Source organism: Mesoplodon densirostris, chromosome 7 (genome assembly GCF_025265405.1).
Source record: "Mesoplodon densirostris isolate mMesDen1 chromosome 7, mMesDen1 primary haplotype, whole genome shotgun sequence".
NCBI lineage: Eukaryota > Metazoa > Chordata > Mammalia > Artiodactyla > Ziphiidae > Mesoplodon > Mesoplodon densirostris.
In genome coordinates this window covers 78,005,813-78,024,719 of record NC_082667.1, presented here as the reverse complement: position 1 = coordinate 78,024,719, position 18,907 = coordinate 78,005,813, and the positions used below count along the sequence as shown (strand labels likewise).

The 18,907-nt window shown below is 45.7% G+C and overlaps 2 protein-coding genes across 2 annotated transcripts in view; one reads left to right on the top strand and one right to left on the bottom strand.

The window, feature by feature from the left end:
* Positions 1-18,907, top strand: part of LOC132493385 (forkhead-associated domain-containing protein 1-like) — a 202,853-nt gene that overhangs the window by 61,257 nt on the left and 122,689 nt on the right. The window lies entirely within an intron of this gene.
* LOC132494209 (speedy protein E4-like) lies at positions 2,381-9,285 on the bottom strand. Its single transcript, XM_060105222.1, has 8 exons — positions 9,177-9,285; positions 8,357-8,659; positions 7,664-7,722; positions 7,097-7,179; positions 5,416-5,584; positions 5,151-5,255; positions 3,162-3,329; positions 2,381-2,512 (listed from the first exon to the last, which is right to left on the bottom strand). The coding sequence occupies exons 1-8, from the start codon at positions 9,283-9,285 to the stop codon at positions 2,381-2,383; spliced, it is 1,128 nt and encodes a 375-aa protein (XP_059961205.1).

Sequence of the window (18,907 nt, the reverse complement as noted above, 5' to 3'; positions counted from 1 at the left end):
AATTGGTCATGCAGCGGTGTGGTCAGTGTCATGTTGATTGTTTCAGGCACAGTTAATCTTCAATTCCAGTGTTGGTTTGTTTCCATTTCCTTGAGGCCAGTTCCTGGAATTGTGTAAGCCATTGGTTCAGGTCTGCTCAAGATGGAGCAGCTTGTGTCATAGCTCCAGTCTGGTCATCATACAGTTAGCTTTCTCCTCTTGTAGTGGTTTTAGTATCTGCAAAACAAGTTAGGAGTGTGTGTCTGACACTGTTACTTATGTCCTTCGGGAGGAACTAAAGATTCTGTGACTGCTGTTGTCCTAATCAGTAACTGCTTGAACCTGTTCTTTGGTGACTCAGGGGAGGCCTGGGAGACTGCAGCTATTTTACAGACAAGAGGCAGGGGACATGGAAGGGCCCTGCATGGTCCTGCTTGGTTCCAGCAACCGAGAGGTACAACTTTGTATGCAAGATAATGCGATGTAGTTTTGTTTATTAACAGGAACAAAAATAGTTTGGTCCTAAAGTAAAATGACTGATTGTTCCAGCACCAGAAAGAGGATAGTGAAGGACACAACCTGAATGAGTATAGAAAGTTGTAGGAGACGGGTAGAAAGGGAATTTTATTTGTCTGAGCCGAAGGCAGCTCAGTTTTGATGTTTATTCCAGAGATTTTCAAAAAAGAGCTTATGGTTCTCGTAGTAGCAAATATTATATTGATGCAAAGCTGGAGTTTGGTTTTCTCTCTGTACAAACAATAACTTTTTTTCATGGAGTATTGGTCTCTTTAATAAGTGGTTGGAAAAGTTGTTCTCTAAATCTGCCTAAACAGCAGAGATTCTGTATCTCACTGGAAGAGGTTTCTGCACCTAGTTCTGAATTCATCCGGCCTTATTATTATTATTATTATTATTATTTTTTTGCGGTATGCGGGCCTCTCACTGTCGTGGCCTCCCCCGTTGCGGAGCACAGGCTCCGGACGCGCAGCCTCCGGACGCGCAGGCTCAGCGGCCATGGCTCACGGGCCCAGCCGCTCCGCGGCATATGGGATCCTCCCAGACCGGGGCACGAACCCGTATCCCCTGCATCGGCAGGCGGACTCTCAACCACTTGCGCCACCAGGGAGGCCCCGGCCTTATTATTTTTTTGAAAATAAATGCACAGGGACTTCCCTGGTGGCTCCTTGGTTAAGAATCCGCCCGCCAGTGCAGGGCACACTGGTTCAATCCCTGGTCCGGGAAGATCCCTCGTGCTTTTAGAAACTAGAGCACGGAAAGACTAAGGTCACGTGAAATTTGAAACGCTAAATATTGTCATAGTGTTAAGCAGTTTGAAGATTGTTGGAAGAAATTATTTGTCATTCATTCAAGCAATAAACATTTGATGAATACTTGCAAAACATAAAAAACCTCTAGAGCCCATGAGCCACAACTACTGGAATCGACGTGCCTAGGTCCCATGCTCCGGAACAAGAGAAGCCACCGCATGGAGACGCCGACGCACCGCAATGAAGAGTCGCCCCCGCTCCACTGCAACTAGAGAAAGCCCACGTGCAACAACGAAGACCCAACGCAGACAAAAGTAAATAAATATATAAATAAATGTATTGGGGGAAAAAAGAAAGAAAATAAATGCACAACAAAATTTCTGCATTTCTGAGAAAGTTAAGCTTCCTTAAAACTGTGTTCCTTTTGGTCTGTTTTTTTTTTTTTTTTAAAGTCTACTGTCAGGAACTCCCTGGCACTTCAGCGGTTAGGATTCTGCGCTTCCACTGCTAGAGGCCTGTTTTCGATCCCTGATCAGGGAACTAAGATCCTGCAAGCTGCGTGGCGAGGCCGAAAAAACAGCCAAGACAAAATAATCATCTCTTGGCTGTTAAACAAAGTCAAGGACTTTTAGTTCCTCCTCAAGGGCTATTGGGTAATATTCTGAGCCACGTCCTTGGAGCTGTTTGGCAGAGACTGAAACCCCCAGCAGGTGGAAGAAGTTAACTGCATGTTGCCCACAAGCACGTAGACCCCAGACCAGTTGGAACCAGAAGGCTGATGATGTTGAGTCCCCGTTACCTCACCACTGACCAATCAGAAGAATGACCGTGAGCTGATCACGCACCCTGTAACCCTCTCTTCAACATGTAGCCCCTTTCTCTTTTCCCTGTATAGTCCTCAAGCAAAACTTCAGGAGGGGAGAGTTGGTTCTTCGGGACACGAGTCCACCTCTCTTCTGGACTGCCGGCTTCCTCAATAAAGCTATCTTTCCTTTTACCCAAGAGTTGTCTCTCAGTATTGGAGTCCTGAATGATGCAAGACCTGCCTCATCTTCTGTAGTTTTCTCTACATGAAAAATAATTGAGGACTGTTTTTCTGAGTTAAGAAATGTGGTTGGATAATCACAACGCCATTAAGCAACACCTCGTTGGACAGCAAAGAGGCGAAGCCGACTGGTAATGACCACACACATCCTGCCTATGAGAAGACTTTCATCTTTATTGTAGTTCCCCAAAAGCTGCATCGCACGGTACTCTTGAACAATCTAAAATAACATACAAACATGCTGAGGCAAGTTAAAAAATTACGACTGAATTCCCACAATTCAATAATGAGAACTAAAAAAATACAAATTTATGCTTACAAGAATTGGGAGGAAATACCCACTATGCTATAAGTAGAATGGAAATATTATGTAATAGATAAAATCAACAATCTCTCTTGAAAATGTGAGTATAATTGTATATATGTGTAAATATACAACAGCTACAGTTCTCATCACAAAAGTTTGTAGTAATAAGATGTTTCAAAATGAAGACTATTTCAAAACTATTTAAAATAAATATATAAATATAAAATATAAAAATACAATAATTTTATAGGTGACATTTTCAAAATAAGCCAGTGAAACTTAAGTCATGAGTCATGACCCTGTGGCTGTAATTATATATATATATATATTTTTCTAATTATATATTTTAATGTTATTCCCTCCTATTCTGAGCCACTACACTCCACCTTCAAATGCTTCTAGACTGGGGCAAACAAGTGTATAAAAAATGGGACCTCCAATGTTCGTCTCAGGGGAGATGGAAATGAAATGATCTGAAAATTGAGGTGGTGCCTTCCAAAAGGGTGGAATGTGAATAAACCCTGTTTTCTTATTGTCCTGCCACAGACTCCTAGAAGCACACCCCGCTCCTAGGAGTATAACACGAAAACTGGCCTCCGCTCATTCTAGAAGATGCTGGCTTCTTCTCGATGATCTGCACAAGAGGCTTCTCCCTTCCTTCTTCACGGCTGTCGTCAGTGTCTGGATTGACCTCTTGTTGAACATCCTCATCTCTCCTGGGCTCTGTGATCTGGAAGTAAGAGAAGGAGCAAGGATGTCAGATTTCAAAGTGGCAACTGTCCAGATATAAAGGTTTTCACGTTCTTAGTCAATTCTAACCAGAATTGAGACTCATTTATGATTGGAGTTTTATCTCAAATTCTCCATTCTGAACCCCAGTCCTGAACCATTCATTGTTTTCAAGTGCGATTCTTGGACTTTGGTGACCCTGACTCCAAAAACTACTGAATACACCCAAGGTCAGGCCCAGTAATCTTCTTTATAGCCCAGACTCCAGGTGATTCTGCTCAGGGAGATGGCATTTAGAGAATGCTGCTTTAGTCTTAACTCACCTTGGTCCTTTGGCACCACTTAAATTCTGAACTTGGAAGCACACTACAGACATCACTGACAAGTCAACATCGTGGACCAGGAGACCTGAGGCCGGATCCCTAACCCTAACCCTGCATCCTAATGTCTATGTTATTATTAAGTTTTCATTTATTTACTTATTTTCTTTCTTTTATTTTTGGCTGCATTGGGTCTCTGTTGCTGTGTGTGGGCTTTCTCTAGTTGTGGTGAGCGAGGACTACTCTCCGTTGCTTCTCCTGACGGCTTCTCTTGTTACAGAGCACGGGCTCTAGGCGCACAGGCTGAGTAGTTGCGACTTGCGGGCTCTAGAACGCAGGCTCAGTAGTTGTGACTCGTGGGCTCTAGAGCGCAGGCGCAGTAGTTGTGGCGCACAGGCTTAGTTGCTCCGCGGCATGTGGGGTCTTCCCGGACCAGCGCTCAATCCTGTGTGCCCTGCATTGGCAGGCGGTTTCTTAACCACTGTGCCAACAGGGAAGTCCCTGGGTCCTAATGTTTAAATAATACTCAGCCCTAAACTTGGTTAGTGTTATGTGCTGAATGTTTGTGTCCCCCAAAATTCTTATGTTGAAATCTTAAAATCTTAACCCCTAAGGTGCTGGTATTAGGAGGGTGGGGTCTTTGGGAGGTTATTAGGTCATGGGGTAGAGCCCTCATGAATGAGATTATTGCCCTTGTAAAAGAGACCGTGCTGTGTTGTTTCTAAGCAACGCGGTCTGTAGTAGGGCAGGTTGAATGGACTAAGACAGATAGTTTGCAAGACTTAAACCAAATGTTTGCTCAATCCTCTGCCCACATCTAGAACTCTAATGTGTCAATTGTAATAAGCCATGCTGAAGATGGCATTCCTTAACCTTCAGTCGTTGTGATAAACCCCCTTGACCATAAACGTGAGGGGGAAAAGGTGAATTGTACTAGAGGAATCATTGGTCCAGAAGTGGTGAGTCAGGGGGAATAAAGAGTCACAGGTGATCTGGCCATAGGCAATTTGAAAGTAAATTTGGATGAATATAAAGCTAGTCATAATTCATCTTTTCTTATTGAACGTGTGGGCTGTTCTATCTAATATCCTGTTTGTAGACATTTACTTTGTTGTAGATAAATGCTAGAACCCATAACCCTGAGGGATGTAAGGCCAAAAATGAATGAAAAAGAGAAACTGGAAACACAGTATATGGAAAAGAATCACCATCTCATCAAAGCTGTTATTTGGACCCAATTGCTTTGGGTGAAATAACTTCAGTGAGACCCATGCGTCTGGGACAAACTGGTTTCCCCGAGGTCTGGTGCCCACGGGCCTCGCGGTGCTGGTGTCTGTGTGTGGCTGTCAGTTCGTGGCTGGCGCAGAGTCGGCACGTGGCTGTGTGCCTGGCTGGCCCCCTTCACAGCGTGAGAGGTGATGTGGGTCCAGCAGTGGGACTCCTCCGATTTCCTCAGTAGACAACACGTCATTCCACCCGCACCTTTGCGCACGCAGACCTACCTTTGCGCAGGCCGATGACCTTAGGCCTGCGTGGTCCTGGGGCCTCTGGGGCAAGAGGGTGCGATCTCTTCCCCACACCCAGAACTCTGGATCAAAAGCCTGGATCTGGAAAGACAAACAGCCCCTGGCAATGAGGATGCCGCTGCCTCCCGTTGCCCCGCCTCCGGTTCTTTCTCGTCTGTCCCCAAGTCCCAAACCGAGTCCCCCATGATCCCCACCTCCTCTCCGTCCCTCCCCCTCCCCGAGACCGCCACAGCCCACCCACCTGCTCGCACTCTTCCCGAGTGACCCATGTCTTCCAGCCCATGGAACGGATGAACTGGGAACGCAGTTTGTGGAACAAGGCATGCTGCGAGCTGTTCTTTCCATAGAGGAACGAAACGATGGCCTGCTTGGGGGCCTGGTTGTTCTCTTCCGTATCGCTGGCCACATAGCTGGGGAAAGACATCAGGTCGCTGTCATCAGGACAGGAAGGGCCTCCACTTGAGATCAGCTTCCCAGAAAAGAGGCAGGCTGAGCATCCTCACATGACCCACCCAGCCCTGCCCAGTGTCACCGGGAGCCGCCCAGTCATCAAGGAGCCACTGCCAGGCAGGACCTTCAAAAGGGTGCCTCTCACACCTTGATGATGAGGACACGATCCAAACCCCTCGTTCCCTTCAACTTGTTTTATGTGCACACACCTCTCTTCTATGTTGTAGGTACATGTACAGTTCCTGAGGGCAGGAGCTGATCTGATCTGTTTCTGCATTCATCCCTCTCCTAGCAAATGACACATTTAGGGCTTGGTTCATATTGATGCATGAATTCAACAGCCTTTTGTGAATCTCTGTTCCCACCACCTCATATTCCCCAGCATGTAGGGTGTACTTTATAAGGTTTGTTAGATGAATGAATGAATGAATGAACATTTCATCTCATGGCCAAATGCAATACTGATTACCTAGAAGTCTCACAATAACAAACATTTGCCCAATGAAAAGAATTGTGCTGAGTGTTTTGGGAATGCATTGACATTTTGACGAGACCTGCCTTCCACATGGTGTGTAGTCTAGTGAGGCCGGGGAAGGGGAAGGGGGGAGATAAGAAATGACTATAATGCAAAGCATCACATTATAATACAATTTGAACTAAAGTGCCTCTGGGATGCAGAAGTTAGGGAGATCGGGCATCGTGAAGGTTTTGGTGTTTGAACCCACTTTAAGGATAAGGTCGTTTTCTTCAGATAAATGTATGGCCAAGATACCTGGATAGAAAGCTCAATAGAAACTTAGAGGGCAGGGTATTTGGAAGGAGCAGTGAAACACAGGAGTAAAGTATCAGGACGGTGTGCTGGAGATTGCAGAGAGAGTTAAATCCCAACGCAGAACTCTGGCCTTGATTTGGCATGTCATTAGCCAATGAAATTGTGTGAAGCGGTCAGACCTGTGTTTTGGAAGGATGTTCAGGCAAATAGAGCCAACTGGCTTGGGAGACTTGGAAGAAACATCAGTGGGGAGCATTTGACACCAAATCCGCGCTATGTGATATGGGCCCCGATTGTGGCATTTGTCGTGGGAACGCAGAAACGGAAGATAATCACACTTGGTGCTGATGTCGGAAGACCCGAGACCGGAGAATTCGAACCGGAAACGTCTCAAGTCTGTTACTCGGGGGCAGGATGGTGTCAGTTCTTTCTTCCTCTCCTCTTAGGAAAGTTTCGCGTTTTGCTTTGTTTCTTTCAGTGTTTTAATTGACATTAGGGCAGTTTGTTTTGACCATGAATGCTATAAAAAACAGAACATGGTTTGAAAAAGAAACCACGGTACCGTAATCCTGTCATTGTCACACCTAGAGTCAGTACAAAGGGGTTTAAAAAAATAGATGAAAGGTCAGAGCCCCACGTCTCTCCCTCTGCCCTCCCAGGGTGTTGAATATTGATGGCGGGGATGGAGCAAGGTACTCACAGAGCTATGAAGAAATGGATTCTCTGGAATTGCCAGAAGAGCCCGGCCCGGCTGACATACGCTATCACCATCGACAGGAGATACTGATGGAAAGAGGGGAAAAAACGTAGGAGAGAGGTCACATCCTGGAAGAGGAGAAAGAGTGGGAGGGAGAAGGGAGCAGGGGATGAGGAATGGGTGGTGCCACTTGGAGGAGAGACCCCCGTGTGGGGTGAGCCTGATTATTTGGGGAAGGGGAGAGGACAGAAGGTCAGAGTTGGCGGCGCTCCAAGGATGGGAGGCTGTGGGATTGAGGGCGTGGACTTAGGGCCGCGGGCACAGGACGGTGTTCGATGAACCGGAGCCAAGGCGAGTCCCCAGGAGCTGAGAGGAGAGGGGACTTAGGCAGCAGCCACCAAAGGGGCACTCCTGGGGCTCAGATCCCAGAGGGGACCTCGAGGCCCCTGGAGGGAAGTGTTGACAAGGCATGAGGTTAGGAGGGGAGTGGAAACGTGGGTGTAGAAAGCACCCAGCGCGCCCACCTAGAACAGGCGCTGGAGCAGGAATCCATCTCAGTGGGTGACTTACCTTGTCAGATACTTCCAGGTTTTTGTCCCAGGCGAGGAATTTCTTAACGACGGGATCCTCTGTGAAAAAAGGGCAGATGTTGCCAGTGGGAACAGGGCTGTCGTGGGAGCATTCCAGAGCCAAGAGGGTGAACCGCGCTCCCCTGGGGAAATGCCAAGATGTGGCCCAGGGTGAAGCTGACGGAAAGAGGGGAGGGAAGACCATTCACTGTGGGAGGAAAGGGGGTGACTCCCCTTCTGGGGGGGCCGAGTGACAGGGAGTGATGCCCCTTCATCATGCATTCATGTACCTGCAGAGGGCATCAAGATACTGTCAGCCAATGTCTCAATTGACAGTCATGTCAGGGGGTGAAGATGGCTTGTCAGCCCCTCCTCCCCCCACCCCGAACATGCCAGTAAGATTCAAAAGGCCAGTAAGAGCTAGAGTCTCGGGTACAGTTGAAACCAAGCGAACCTAATCCTGTATCATTTCTAAATCTAACCTAGTCTTGTATCATTTCTAAGTCTAACCTCATCCTGTATCTTCTATGTGTCCCCCGCATCCTTTATCCGTAGACAGTCCGCCAGGGACGGAGAGCGCACCAAGTAGCAGGGAATTCTTTTCCACTGGGAAAGTGTAGTCATGGGAGGTTTTGGTTTGTTTGTTTTTCAAGTATAGGATTGGAGGTTGCTGGGCAGGGCGGTGAGTCCTTACCAAGCATCCACTTGAAGACCTTGTGGTGCTCAGGCAGCACTGAAGACACCCGCTGTCGCTTCAGCTTCATCTTGAACCCACTCAGCAACTCCACGACCCAGGTGTCGGCCTCGTGGTGCTCAGGCAGCACTGAAGACACCCGTTGTCGCTTCAGCTTCATCTTGAGCCCACTCAGCAACTCCACGACCCAGGTGTCCTGGGCCTCAGCGGCCGTGTTGCCCTCCACCTCCGCTCTGAACGCCACTGACCTCTTCCTCTTACAGCCGGGGCGCTGAGGCGGGGGGCTGCAACCAGCCCAGGGAGCTGACGAAGGAGAAGAGACTACAGTATGATGCTCTCGTCTTGGGAATTCAGCCACTGGTGACCACCCAACCCCACCCCGACTCCGCCTGCCCCCGAAGCACCCCCGTGCTTTCCAGGCTCACAGACCGCTGACCTTGCCCCAAGTCATCTTTCCATCTTTCTCTGTCCATATCTACCTATCCCTCCCCTGACTCTTTTTGTCATTTGTCCAGCTTCCCGTCCTCGAAACTCTTTCTCATGGTAGATAATTTCTCCCACCAGGAATAAAAAAAAAGAACCCTCCCCTTGTTTCCTCTCTCCTCTTCTCTCATCCTTGGATCTCATCTCCTAACCCTGTTTCTTGCTCCCCAGGTGTTCCGTGTCCCCAGCTCCTGTGCTCTCCTCCCTCAATCCCTGGCTCTCTGAATGTCTCCTTTCTTTCATAGGCACCTTATGCAGGTGCTCCTTCCCGACCTCTGTACCCTTTCCTCCTTACTGGTCAAATCTCTGAAATTCCTTCTCATGCCAGCTCCCTCACCTGACGGTCCTGGGCTTTCTTCATAGACAGTCAACTCCAGGGGGTACCCTGAAGAGCTGGACTGGGAGTTCAGCTCCTCAGCCTGGGAAGTCGGTTGACGGTTGTCCATGATGTCTCCCAGACTCTTCCCTTCCTCGAAGCCTAGACTCTGCTTTGTCCCAACTCTTCTTCTGGACTTGGGCTAAACACAAGTGGTCGTCCCTTCTCCAAGCTGCGGGGCAACTGTCAGTGGAGAGAAGCTCTGGCGAGATTCTGTTGTCCACTACTGCTGCCAAGCACCAAGGAGTCTGATCCATCCAATCGGGAAGGTCGGAAGCCTCTGATGTCATCATCGGAGTTTGAAGGAAACCAGTTTGAAGGAAAACACAAGTAACTGTCAGACCTATGCGTGCACTTGTCCCAGAGATCAGGGGTAAATGGTATCTCCTGCCACTGACCCAACCTCTGCCCATCCTCCAAAACCCCCCTCAAGGTATCCGGACCCCTCTTTTTTTTTTGGTCATAAATGGCAAAATTTTATTCTTTTTTTTTTCTTCATCTTTATTTTTAATTTTTTTTTGCTTTATAACAAACTTAATCAGTTATACATATACATATGTTCCCATATCCCCTCCCTTTTGCGTCTCCCTCCCACCCTCCCTATCCCACCCCTCCAGGCAGTCCCAAAGCACCGAGCTGATCTCCCTGTGCTATGCGGCTGCTTCCCACTAGCTATCTACCTTACGTTTGGTAGTGTATATATGTCCATGCCGCTCTTTCACTTTGTCACAGCTTACCCTTCCCCCTCCCCATATCCTCAAGTCCATTCTCTAGTAGGTCTGTGTCTTTATTCCTGTCTTACCCCTGTGTTCTTCATGACATTTTTTTTTCTTAAATTCCATATATATGTGTCAGCATACAGTATTTCTCTTTCTCTTTCTGACTTACTTCACTCTGTATGACAGGCTCTAGGTCCATCCACCTTATTACAAATAGCTCAATTTCGTTTCTTTTTATGGCTGAGTAATATTCCATTGTATATATGTGCCACATCTTCTTTACCCATTCATCCGATGATGGACACTTAGGTTGTTTCCATCTCCGGGCTATTGTAAATAGGGCTGCTATGAACATTTTGGTACATGTCTCTTTTTGAATTATGGTTTTCTCAGGGTATATGCCCAGTAGTGGGATTGCTGGGTCATATGGTAGTTCTATTTGTAGTTTTTTAAGGAACCTCCATACCGTTCTCCATAATGGCTGTACCAATTCACATTCCCACCAGCAGTGCAAGAGTGTTCCCTTTTTTCCACACCCTCTCCAGCATTTATTGTTTCTAGATTTTTTGATGATGGCCATTCTCACTGGTGTGAGATGATATCTCATTGTAGTTTTGATTTGCATTTCTCTAATGAGTAAAGATGTTGAGCATCCTTTCATGTGTTTGTTGGCAGTCTGTATATCTTCTGTGGAGAAATGTCTATTTAGGTCTTCTGCCCATTTTTGGATTGGGTTGTTTGGTTTTTTTGTTATTGAGCTGCATGAACTGCTTATAAATTTTGGAGATTAATCCTTTGTCAGTTGCTTCATTTGCAAATATTTTCTCCCATTCTGAGGGTTGTCTTTTGGTCTTGTTTATGGTTTCCTTGGCTGTGCAAAAGCTTTTAAGTTTCATTAGGTCCCATGTGTTTATTTTTGTCTTTATTTCCATTTCTCTAGGAGGTGGGTCAAAAAGGATCTTGCTGTGATTTATGTCATAGAGTGTTCTGCCTATGTTTTCCTCTAAGAGTTTGATAGTGTCTGGCCTTACATTTAGGTCTTTAATCCATTTTGAGCTTATTTTTGTGTATGGTGTTAGGGAGTGATCGAATCTCATACTTTTACATGTCCCTATCCAGTTTTCCCAGCACCACTTATTGAAGAGACTGTCCTTTCTCCACTGTACATTCCTGCCTCCTTTATCAAAGATAAGTTGAGCATATGTGCGTGGGTTTATCTCTGGGCTTTCTATCCTGTTCCATTGATCTATCTTTCTGTTTTTGTGCCAGTACCATACTGTCTTGATTACTGTAGCTTTGTAGTATAGTCTGAAGTCAGGGAGCCTGATTCCTCCAGTTCCATTTTTCGTTCTCAAGATTGCTTTGGCTATTCGGGGTCTTTTGTGTTTCCATACAAATTGTGAAATTTTTTGTTCTAGTTCTGTGAAAAATGCCAGTGGTAGTTTGATAGGGATTGCATTGAATCTGTAGATTGCTTTGGGTAGTAGAGTCATTTTCACAATGTTGATTCTTCCAATCCAAGAACATGGTACATCTCTCCATCTATTTGTATCCTCTTTAATTTCTTTCATCAGTGTCTTATAATTTTCTGCATACAGGTCTTTTGTCTCCTTAGGTAGGTTTATTCCTAGATATTTTATTCTTTTTGTTGCAATGGTAAATGGGAGTGTTTTCTTGATTTCACTTTCAGATTTTTCATCATTAGTATATAGGAATGCCAGAGATTTCTGTGCATTAATTTTGTATCCTGCACCTCTACCAAATTCATTGATTAGCTCTAGTAGTTTTCTGGTAGCATCTTTAGGATTCTCTATGTATAGTATCATGTCATCTGCAAACAGTGACAGCTTTACTTCTTCTTTTCCGATTCGGATTCCTTTTATTTCCTTTTCTTCTCTGATTGCTGTGGCTAAAACTTCCAAAACTACGTTGAATAAGAGTGGTGAGGGCCTCCCTGGTGGCGCAGTGGTTAAGAGTCCGCCTGCCGATGCAGGGGATACGGGTTCGTGCCCCGGTCTGGGAGGATCCCATATGCCGCGGAGCGGCTGGGCCCGTGAGCCATGGCCGCTGGGCCTGCGCATCCGGAGCCTGTGCTCTGCAACGGGAGAGGCCACAACAGTGAGAGGCCCACATACCGCAAAAAGAAAAAAAAAAAAAAAAAAAAGAGTGGTGAGAGTGGGCAACCTTGTCTTGTTCCTGATCTTAGTGGAAATGGTTTCAGTTTTTCACCATTGAGGACGATGCTGGCTGTGGGTTTGTCATATATGGCCTTTATTATGTTGAGGAAAGTTCCCTCTATGCCTACTTTCTGCAGGGTTTTTATCATAAATGGGTGTTGAATTTTGTCGAAAGCTTTCTCTGCATCTATTGAGATGATCATATGGTTTTTCTCCTTCCATTTGTTAATATGGTGTATCACGTTGATTGATTTGCATATATTGAAGAATCCTTGCATTCCTGGAATAAACCCCACTTGATCATGGTGTATGATCCTTTTAATGTGCTGTTGGATTCTGTTTGCTAGTATTTTGTTGAGGATTTTTGCATCTATGTGCATCAGTGATATTGGCCTGTACTTTTCTTTCTTTGTGACATCCTTGTCTGGTTTTGGTATCAAGGTGATGGTGGCCTCGTAGAATGAGTTTGGGAGTGTTCCTCCCTCTGCTATATTTTGGAAGAGTTTCAGGAGGATAGGTGTTAGCTCTTCTCTAAATGTTTGATAGAATTCGCCTGTGAAGCCATCTGGTCCTGGGCTTTTGTTTGTTGGAAGATTTTTTATCACAGTTTCAATTTCAGTGCTTGTGATTGGTCTGTTCATATTTTCTAATTCTTCCTGATTCAGTCTTGGCAGGTTGTGCATTTCTAAGAATTTGTCCATTTCTTCCAGGTTGTCCATTTTGTTGGCATAGAGTTGCTTGTAGTAATCTCTCCTGATCTTTTGTATTTCTGCAGTGTCAGTTGTTACTTCTCCTTTTTCATTTCTAATTCTATTGATTTGAGCCTTCTCCCTTTTTTTCTTGATGAGTCTGGCTAATGGTTTATCAATTTTGTTTATCTTCTCAAAGAACCAGCTTTTAGTTTTATTGATCTTTGCTATCGTTTCCTTCATTTCTTTTTCATTTCTTTCTGATCTGATTTTTATGATTTCTTTCCTTCTGCTAACTTTGGGGTTTTTTTTTGTTGTTCTTCTTCTTTCTCTAATTGCTTTAGGTGCAAGTTTAGGTTGTTATTCGACATGTTTCCTGTTTCTTAAGGTGGGATTGTATTGCTATAAACTTCCCTCTTAGAACTGCTTTTGCTGCCTCTCCTAGGTTTTGGGTTGTGGTGTCTCCATTGTCATTTGTTTCTAGGTATTTTTTAATTTCCTCTTTGATTTCTTCAGTGATCACTTCGTTATTGAGTAGTGTATTGTTTAGCCTCCATGTGTTTGTATTTTTTTACAGCTCTTTTCCTGTAATTGATGTCTAGTCTCATAGCATTGTGGTCGGAAAAGATACTTGATACAATTTCAATTCAAAAAAAATTTTTTTTTTAGCTAAGTAGTATTCCATTGTATATATATATATCACATCTTTCTTACCCATTCATCTCTTAATAAACACTTAGCTTGCTTCCATATGTTGTCAATTGTAAATAATGCTGCCATGAACATTAGGGTGCATATATCTTTTCAAATTAATGTTTTTTGGTTTTATTTTTTTGATATATATCCAGGAATGAAAATGCTGTGTCATATGGTAGTTCTAATTTTTTTTACAAGTTTATTGGAGTACATTTGATTCACAATGGTGTATTAGTTTCTGCTTTATAACAAAGCGAATCAGTTATACATATACACCTGTTCCCATATCCCCTCCCTCTTGTGTCTCCCTCCCTCCCACCCTGGACCCCTCTTTACCGCTTCCCAGCAGGTGCATTGTCCTCTCCCTGCTGGACTCTCCCTCTCCCTCCCATTCCTCTTCCACGGCCTGGTGGGAGAGTGGGGAGAGGGACAAGGAAACTTAGGGGAAGCAGCAACGTTTCAGCCTTATAAGAGTGAGATAATGGCTTCCGTGGTGGTGCAGTGGTTGAGAGTCCACCTGCCGATGCAGGGGACACGGGTTGGTACCCCGGTTCGGGAAGATCCCACATGCCGCGGAGTGGCTGGGCCCATGAGCCATGGCCGCTGAGCCTGCGCGTCCGGAGCCTGTGCTCCGCAACGGGAGAGGCCACAACCGTGAGAGGCCCGCGTACCGCCCCCCCCAAAAATAAATAAAGAGTGAGATAAGTATGTAAAAAAAGATACCAGGTACATCGACTCACTGGATTAAAAAGTTACGTTAAAACACGCCATTTGGCAAAGCTCTTCGGCTGAATGTTTACTGACACTGCGTTCAGAATTCTGTACTGGGGGAGTACACGTCCGCTCCCCTCAGGCACCTTTGAGTCCAGGAGCCATTTGGAGAAGCTAAACTCATAGAAAACTACAGGTGCTCACGCACCCTTCAAAGGGTGTCTACAAACACACACACACACACACAAAGGGCACGTTTGGATGTCACAAAGTCCATGGATTGTCCAAAGCCTGCCCCTTGATTCCAGTTAAGAAGTTCTAGTCTACTTATCAAAATCTTGAGAATGTGGTATCACTGTTGACCCAGAGATTTCACTACCTGAATAAAAATGTCACATGTACAAAAAACTAAATGGAAAAAACTCCAGTTCAACACAGATTATTTTTCTGAATAAAAATGTCACATGCGCAAAAAGACTAAATGGAAAAATTTCCAATTCCAGACAGGTTATTTTTCTATGAGGGTAGGAAGTATATGGTAGCCGAGATGCAGAGAAGAAAATAGCCAACTCAGGGTCATGCAGTGTCACTGGAAGCTTCTTCTGAACCTCCCAACTCGTACTTCCACTCCTCCCCTTGGGGTCTGAGTCTTGCTTTTTTTCTTGGGTTTCCCTGGTGGCACAGTGGTCAAGAATCCGCCTGCTGATGCAGGGGACACAGGTTCGAGCCCTGGTCCGGGAAGATCCCACATACCGTGGAGCACCTAACGCCCATGCGCCACAACTACTGAGCCTGCAAGCCATAACTCCTCAGCCCGCGAGCCACAACTACTGAGCCCATGCGCCTAGGGCCCATGCTCTGCCTCAAAGAGAAGCCACCTCAATGAGAAGCCTGCACACCGCACCGAAGAGTAGCCCCCGCTCGCCGTGACTAGAGAAAGCCTGCGCCCAGCAACGAAGACCCAACGCAGCCGAAAATAAGTAAAACAAAAATCTTAAGGAAAAAAAAAAAGAATTCTCATTGTTGTGCAACCATCCCGACCATCCATCTCCAGAATGTTTTCATCCTGTCAAAGTGAAACTCTGTCCCCATTAAACACTGACTCCCCATCCCCCTCCCAGCCCCTGACACCCACCACTCCACTTTCTGTCTCTATGAATTTGACCCGTCTGGGGACCTCACAGAAGTGGAATCATGTAACATTTGTCCATTTGTATCTGACTTATCCACTTAGCTTAATGTCTTCGCCTGTCATCTGTGTGGTAGCTTGTGTCAAAATTTCCTTCCTAGACCCCAAAGCCAGTGTGGACAGTACACAGTGAGTGAGAAGGAAATAAAACCGTGCGTCTGAAGAAGTTCAGATGTTTGCCAAGTGCAGTGGGAAAGCAGTGAATGAGAGGTGTCCTGATCCAGTTTGCACTGAAAGGGGAACAATTGATTTTGGCTGCTGCATAAATGGATGGGGTGGGGATTCAGTAAGAGTGGAAGTCGGGAGACCCAGATAAGGTTAGGAATTGGGCGTGGTAGTCCAGGAAGACGATGTCTGAGAAGATGGAGAGAAGTAAACAGGTTCTCTATGTTTGGAGGGAGAATCAGCAGGGCTCATCGGGGGATCAGATTGCGGGGAGGTAGCGGGGCGCTATTCTGTTTACTCTGTGTGCCACGTGTGTGCTTATGCCTCTACTGCTGAGACTTAATTGTTTCTACAAAGAAACACTAACCTTTCCTCTTAAAAGTGGAATTGTTAAATTTTCACTGTTCATCCAAAGAAATGTCAATCTTTGAAAAATACATAAATGGTCTTTGTATCAATTAGAAACTTTCCTTCCTGTTTGTGGGTGAATAATATCTGTTGTGTGAATATACACACTACATTTTCTTGATCCATTCATCTGTCAGTGAACACTTGGTTTGTTTCCACATTTTGGCTCTGAATCTTGCTTTTGAATTATTGTTTGGACTTTGATGAGAAGTATCTCTGTTGTTCAGGATGTGCCCAGAGGTTTATTCTGTCTTCTGATCACTTCCATATTTCTAATTAGGCCAAGCAATGCATACGTAGAGTCAAATCAGTTCATCCAAGGTGCAGGGACTGAGTGTCTCTTTGGTTTGCACTCGTGGACTTTCTGAGATGTTCTAGGTCTCAGAGGCCGTGCAAAGAGTGTCTGAGGTCCTCCAGAGCTGCCACAGCCTGGCTCTCCTCAGGGTCTGCACTGCTGGGAAAAGCACTGCTGCTTGAGGACCTGTGTCCCTCTGCTGTAGACGTTGCATTGTTAGGAGGCAAATGAATTCAGATTTGCGTTCATCATGCTTTCAACTATCACAGCTGCTTGGGTCCTTGTATAACAAAACAGAAGTTCACTCTCCCTCTTGGCTAACAGGCTTTCAAATATTAGAAGGTTGGTATTCTGTCCCCATGAAAATTTCTCTTGTATACTGTGAAATACCCTGATTGCTTTATCTAGTCTTCAGATCTGGATTTGCATAATCCCACCCCACTGCACCTTGTCCAAATGTGCTACAGTCGGGTGGGACCCATCTTAAGATGTGTTGGTATGTTGTCCAAAAATGGCGTAAACAGCCCAGATTGAATGTGATGTTGTAAGTGAGCAGGACCTTGTGGGGCCTTCCTGGGACGGATTCTCCCCATGTCTTCTGCCTGCTTCTTGTCTTTAGAAAATTTTAGCCTCCTAGCCTTCCGTGAGTTGGAAACAAACAATTTAATCAGAGAAGGGAGAAAGTGCCAAAAGAAAGGAAAAGAGTCCCAAAAGACCAAATAATACTAGTGTAGCCGTTAAACAAAGTCAAGGACCTTTAGTTCCTCCTCAAGGGCTGTAGATACTGTTCTGAGCCACGTCCTTGGAGCTGTTTTGCAGAGACTGAAGCCCCCAGCAGGGGGGAGGAAGGTAACTGCATGCTTCCCACAAGCACGTAGACCCCAGACCAGCTGGAACCAGCCGGTTGATGATGTTGACCTCAGATTACCTCACCACCAACCAATCGGAAGAATGTCCACAAGCTGACCACACACCCCTCAACCTCCTCTCCCTCACCCCACTCGTTTGTAATTCACTTTAAACATTTTTTAAATTTTATATTGGGTGTATAGTTGATTTATAGTGTTGTGTTAGTTTCCGGTGTACAGCAAAGTGATTCAGTTATATGGACACAGATATCTATTCTTTTTCAGATTGTTTTCCCATTTAGATTATTACCGAATTTTGCTTTTTTTTCGTGGTGCTGTGTGGCTTGTAGGATCTCAGTTCCCTGACCAGGGATTGAACCCGGGCCACGGCTGTGAAAGACCAGAATCCTAACCTCTGGGCCACCAGGGAACTCCCTAGGTTAATACAGAATATTGAGTAGAGATCCCTGTGCTCTACAGGAGGTCCTTGTTGATTTCCTGTTTTATATATAGTTGTGTGCATATGTTAGCCCCAACCTCCTGATCTATCCCTCTCCCCCACCTTTTCCCTTTGGTAAACCTCAGTTTTTTTTCTATGTCTGTGAGTCTGTTTCTGTTTTGTTAAGAAGTTCATTCGTATCACTGTTTTAGATTCCACATAGGAGTGATAGCATATGGTATTTGTCTTTGTCTGACATCCTTCACTTAGTATGATAATCTCTAGGTCCATCCATGTTGCTGCACATGGCATAATCTCATTCTTTTTTATGGCTGAGTAGTATTCCATCACACGTATGTACCACATCTTCCCTATCCATCCCTCTGTCGATGGACATTTAAGTTGCTTCCATGTCTTGGCTATTGTAAATCGTACTGCTATACATATTGGGGTGCACGTGTCTTCTTGAATTATGGTTTTCTCTGGGTATATGCCCAGGAGTGGGATTGCTGGGTCCTACGGTAGCTCTAGCTTTAGCGTTTTGAGGAACCTCCACACTGTTGTGCATAGCGGCAGCACCAGTGTACATTCCCACCGACAGCCTCACCCCATCTGTAAACACCTTTCCCTGAAAGCCACTGGGGAGTGGGGGCCTTTTGAGCCCTAGAGACCTGGACCCCTTGCTTGTTGCCCTGCCATAAACGTGGCACTTTCCTTCACCGTGACCCGTGTCAGTAGATTGGCTTTAGTGCATGCGGGCGAGTGGACCCAAGTTTGGTTCAGTAACAGCGTGTTTGGAGATAAGCAAAACTATCACCTCTCCTCCTCTCTTTTCCTCCTGTGCATGCAGTTTAATATAACAACGGCTGTAGCTCTAGTGCAGAAATATCAGTAGGGTGAAGCAGAAGTGCTTTGTCAATACAATCCTTTGGGCATGAGAGTCACGTGGAGAAAATATTCCAACACAGATGCCTGGACCCAGCCTCACAGATTCTAATTGCACAGCACTGAGCCAGGGCCTAATTTTAACCTTCTCAATTGACATGCTTCTGATTTGGAAATGACTGGGTGGGATGTGCCACCCAGGCTGGTGCAGTAGGGGGTCTTCAAGGCGTCGCTGAATGCAATAAGCAGGAGGGAGGTGAACCGTGACCTGGATTTCAACCAGGCAGCCTCTGGCAGGGCTGTGGCCGGGCCATGGTTCCACAGCTGAGCGGACGTCTGTGTCAGCCTGCAGTCCTCCTGCCAACGGGTCCGTGACAAGCCCTCCAGCGGCCTGGTGCTGCTGCGGATGAGCAGCCCTGGGATCGGAGTTCAGCCCAGGCACCTACGTGGTACATACATAGTGCATGTGCT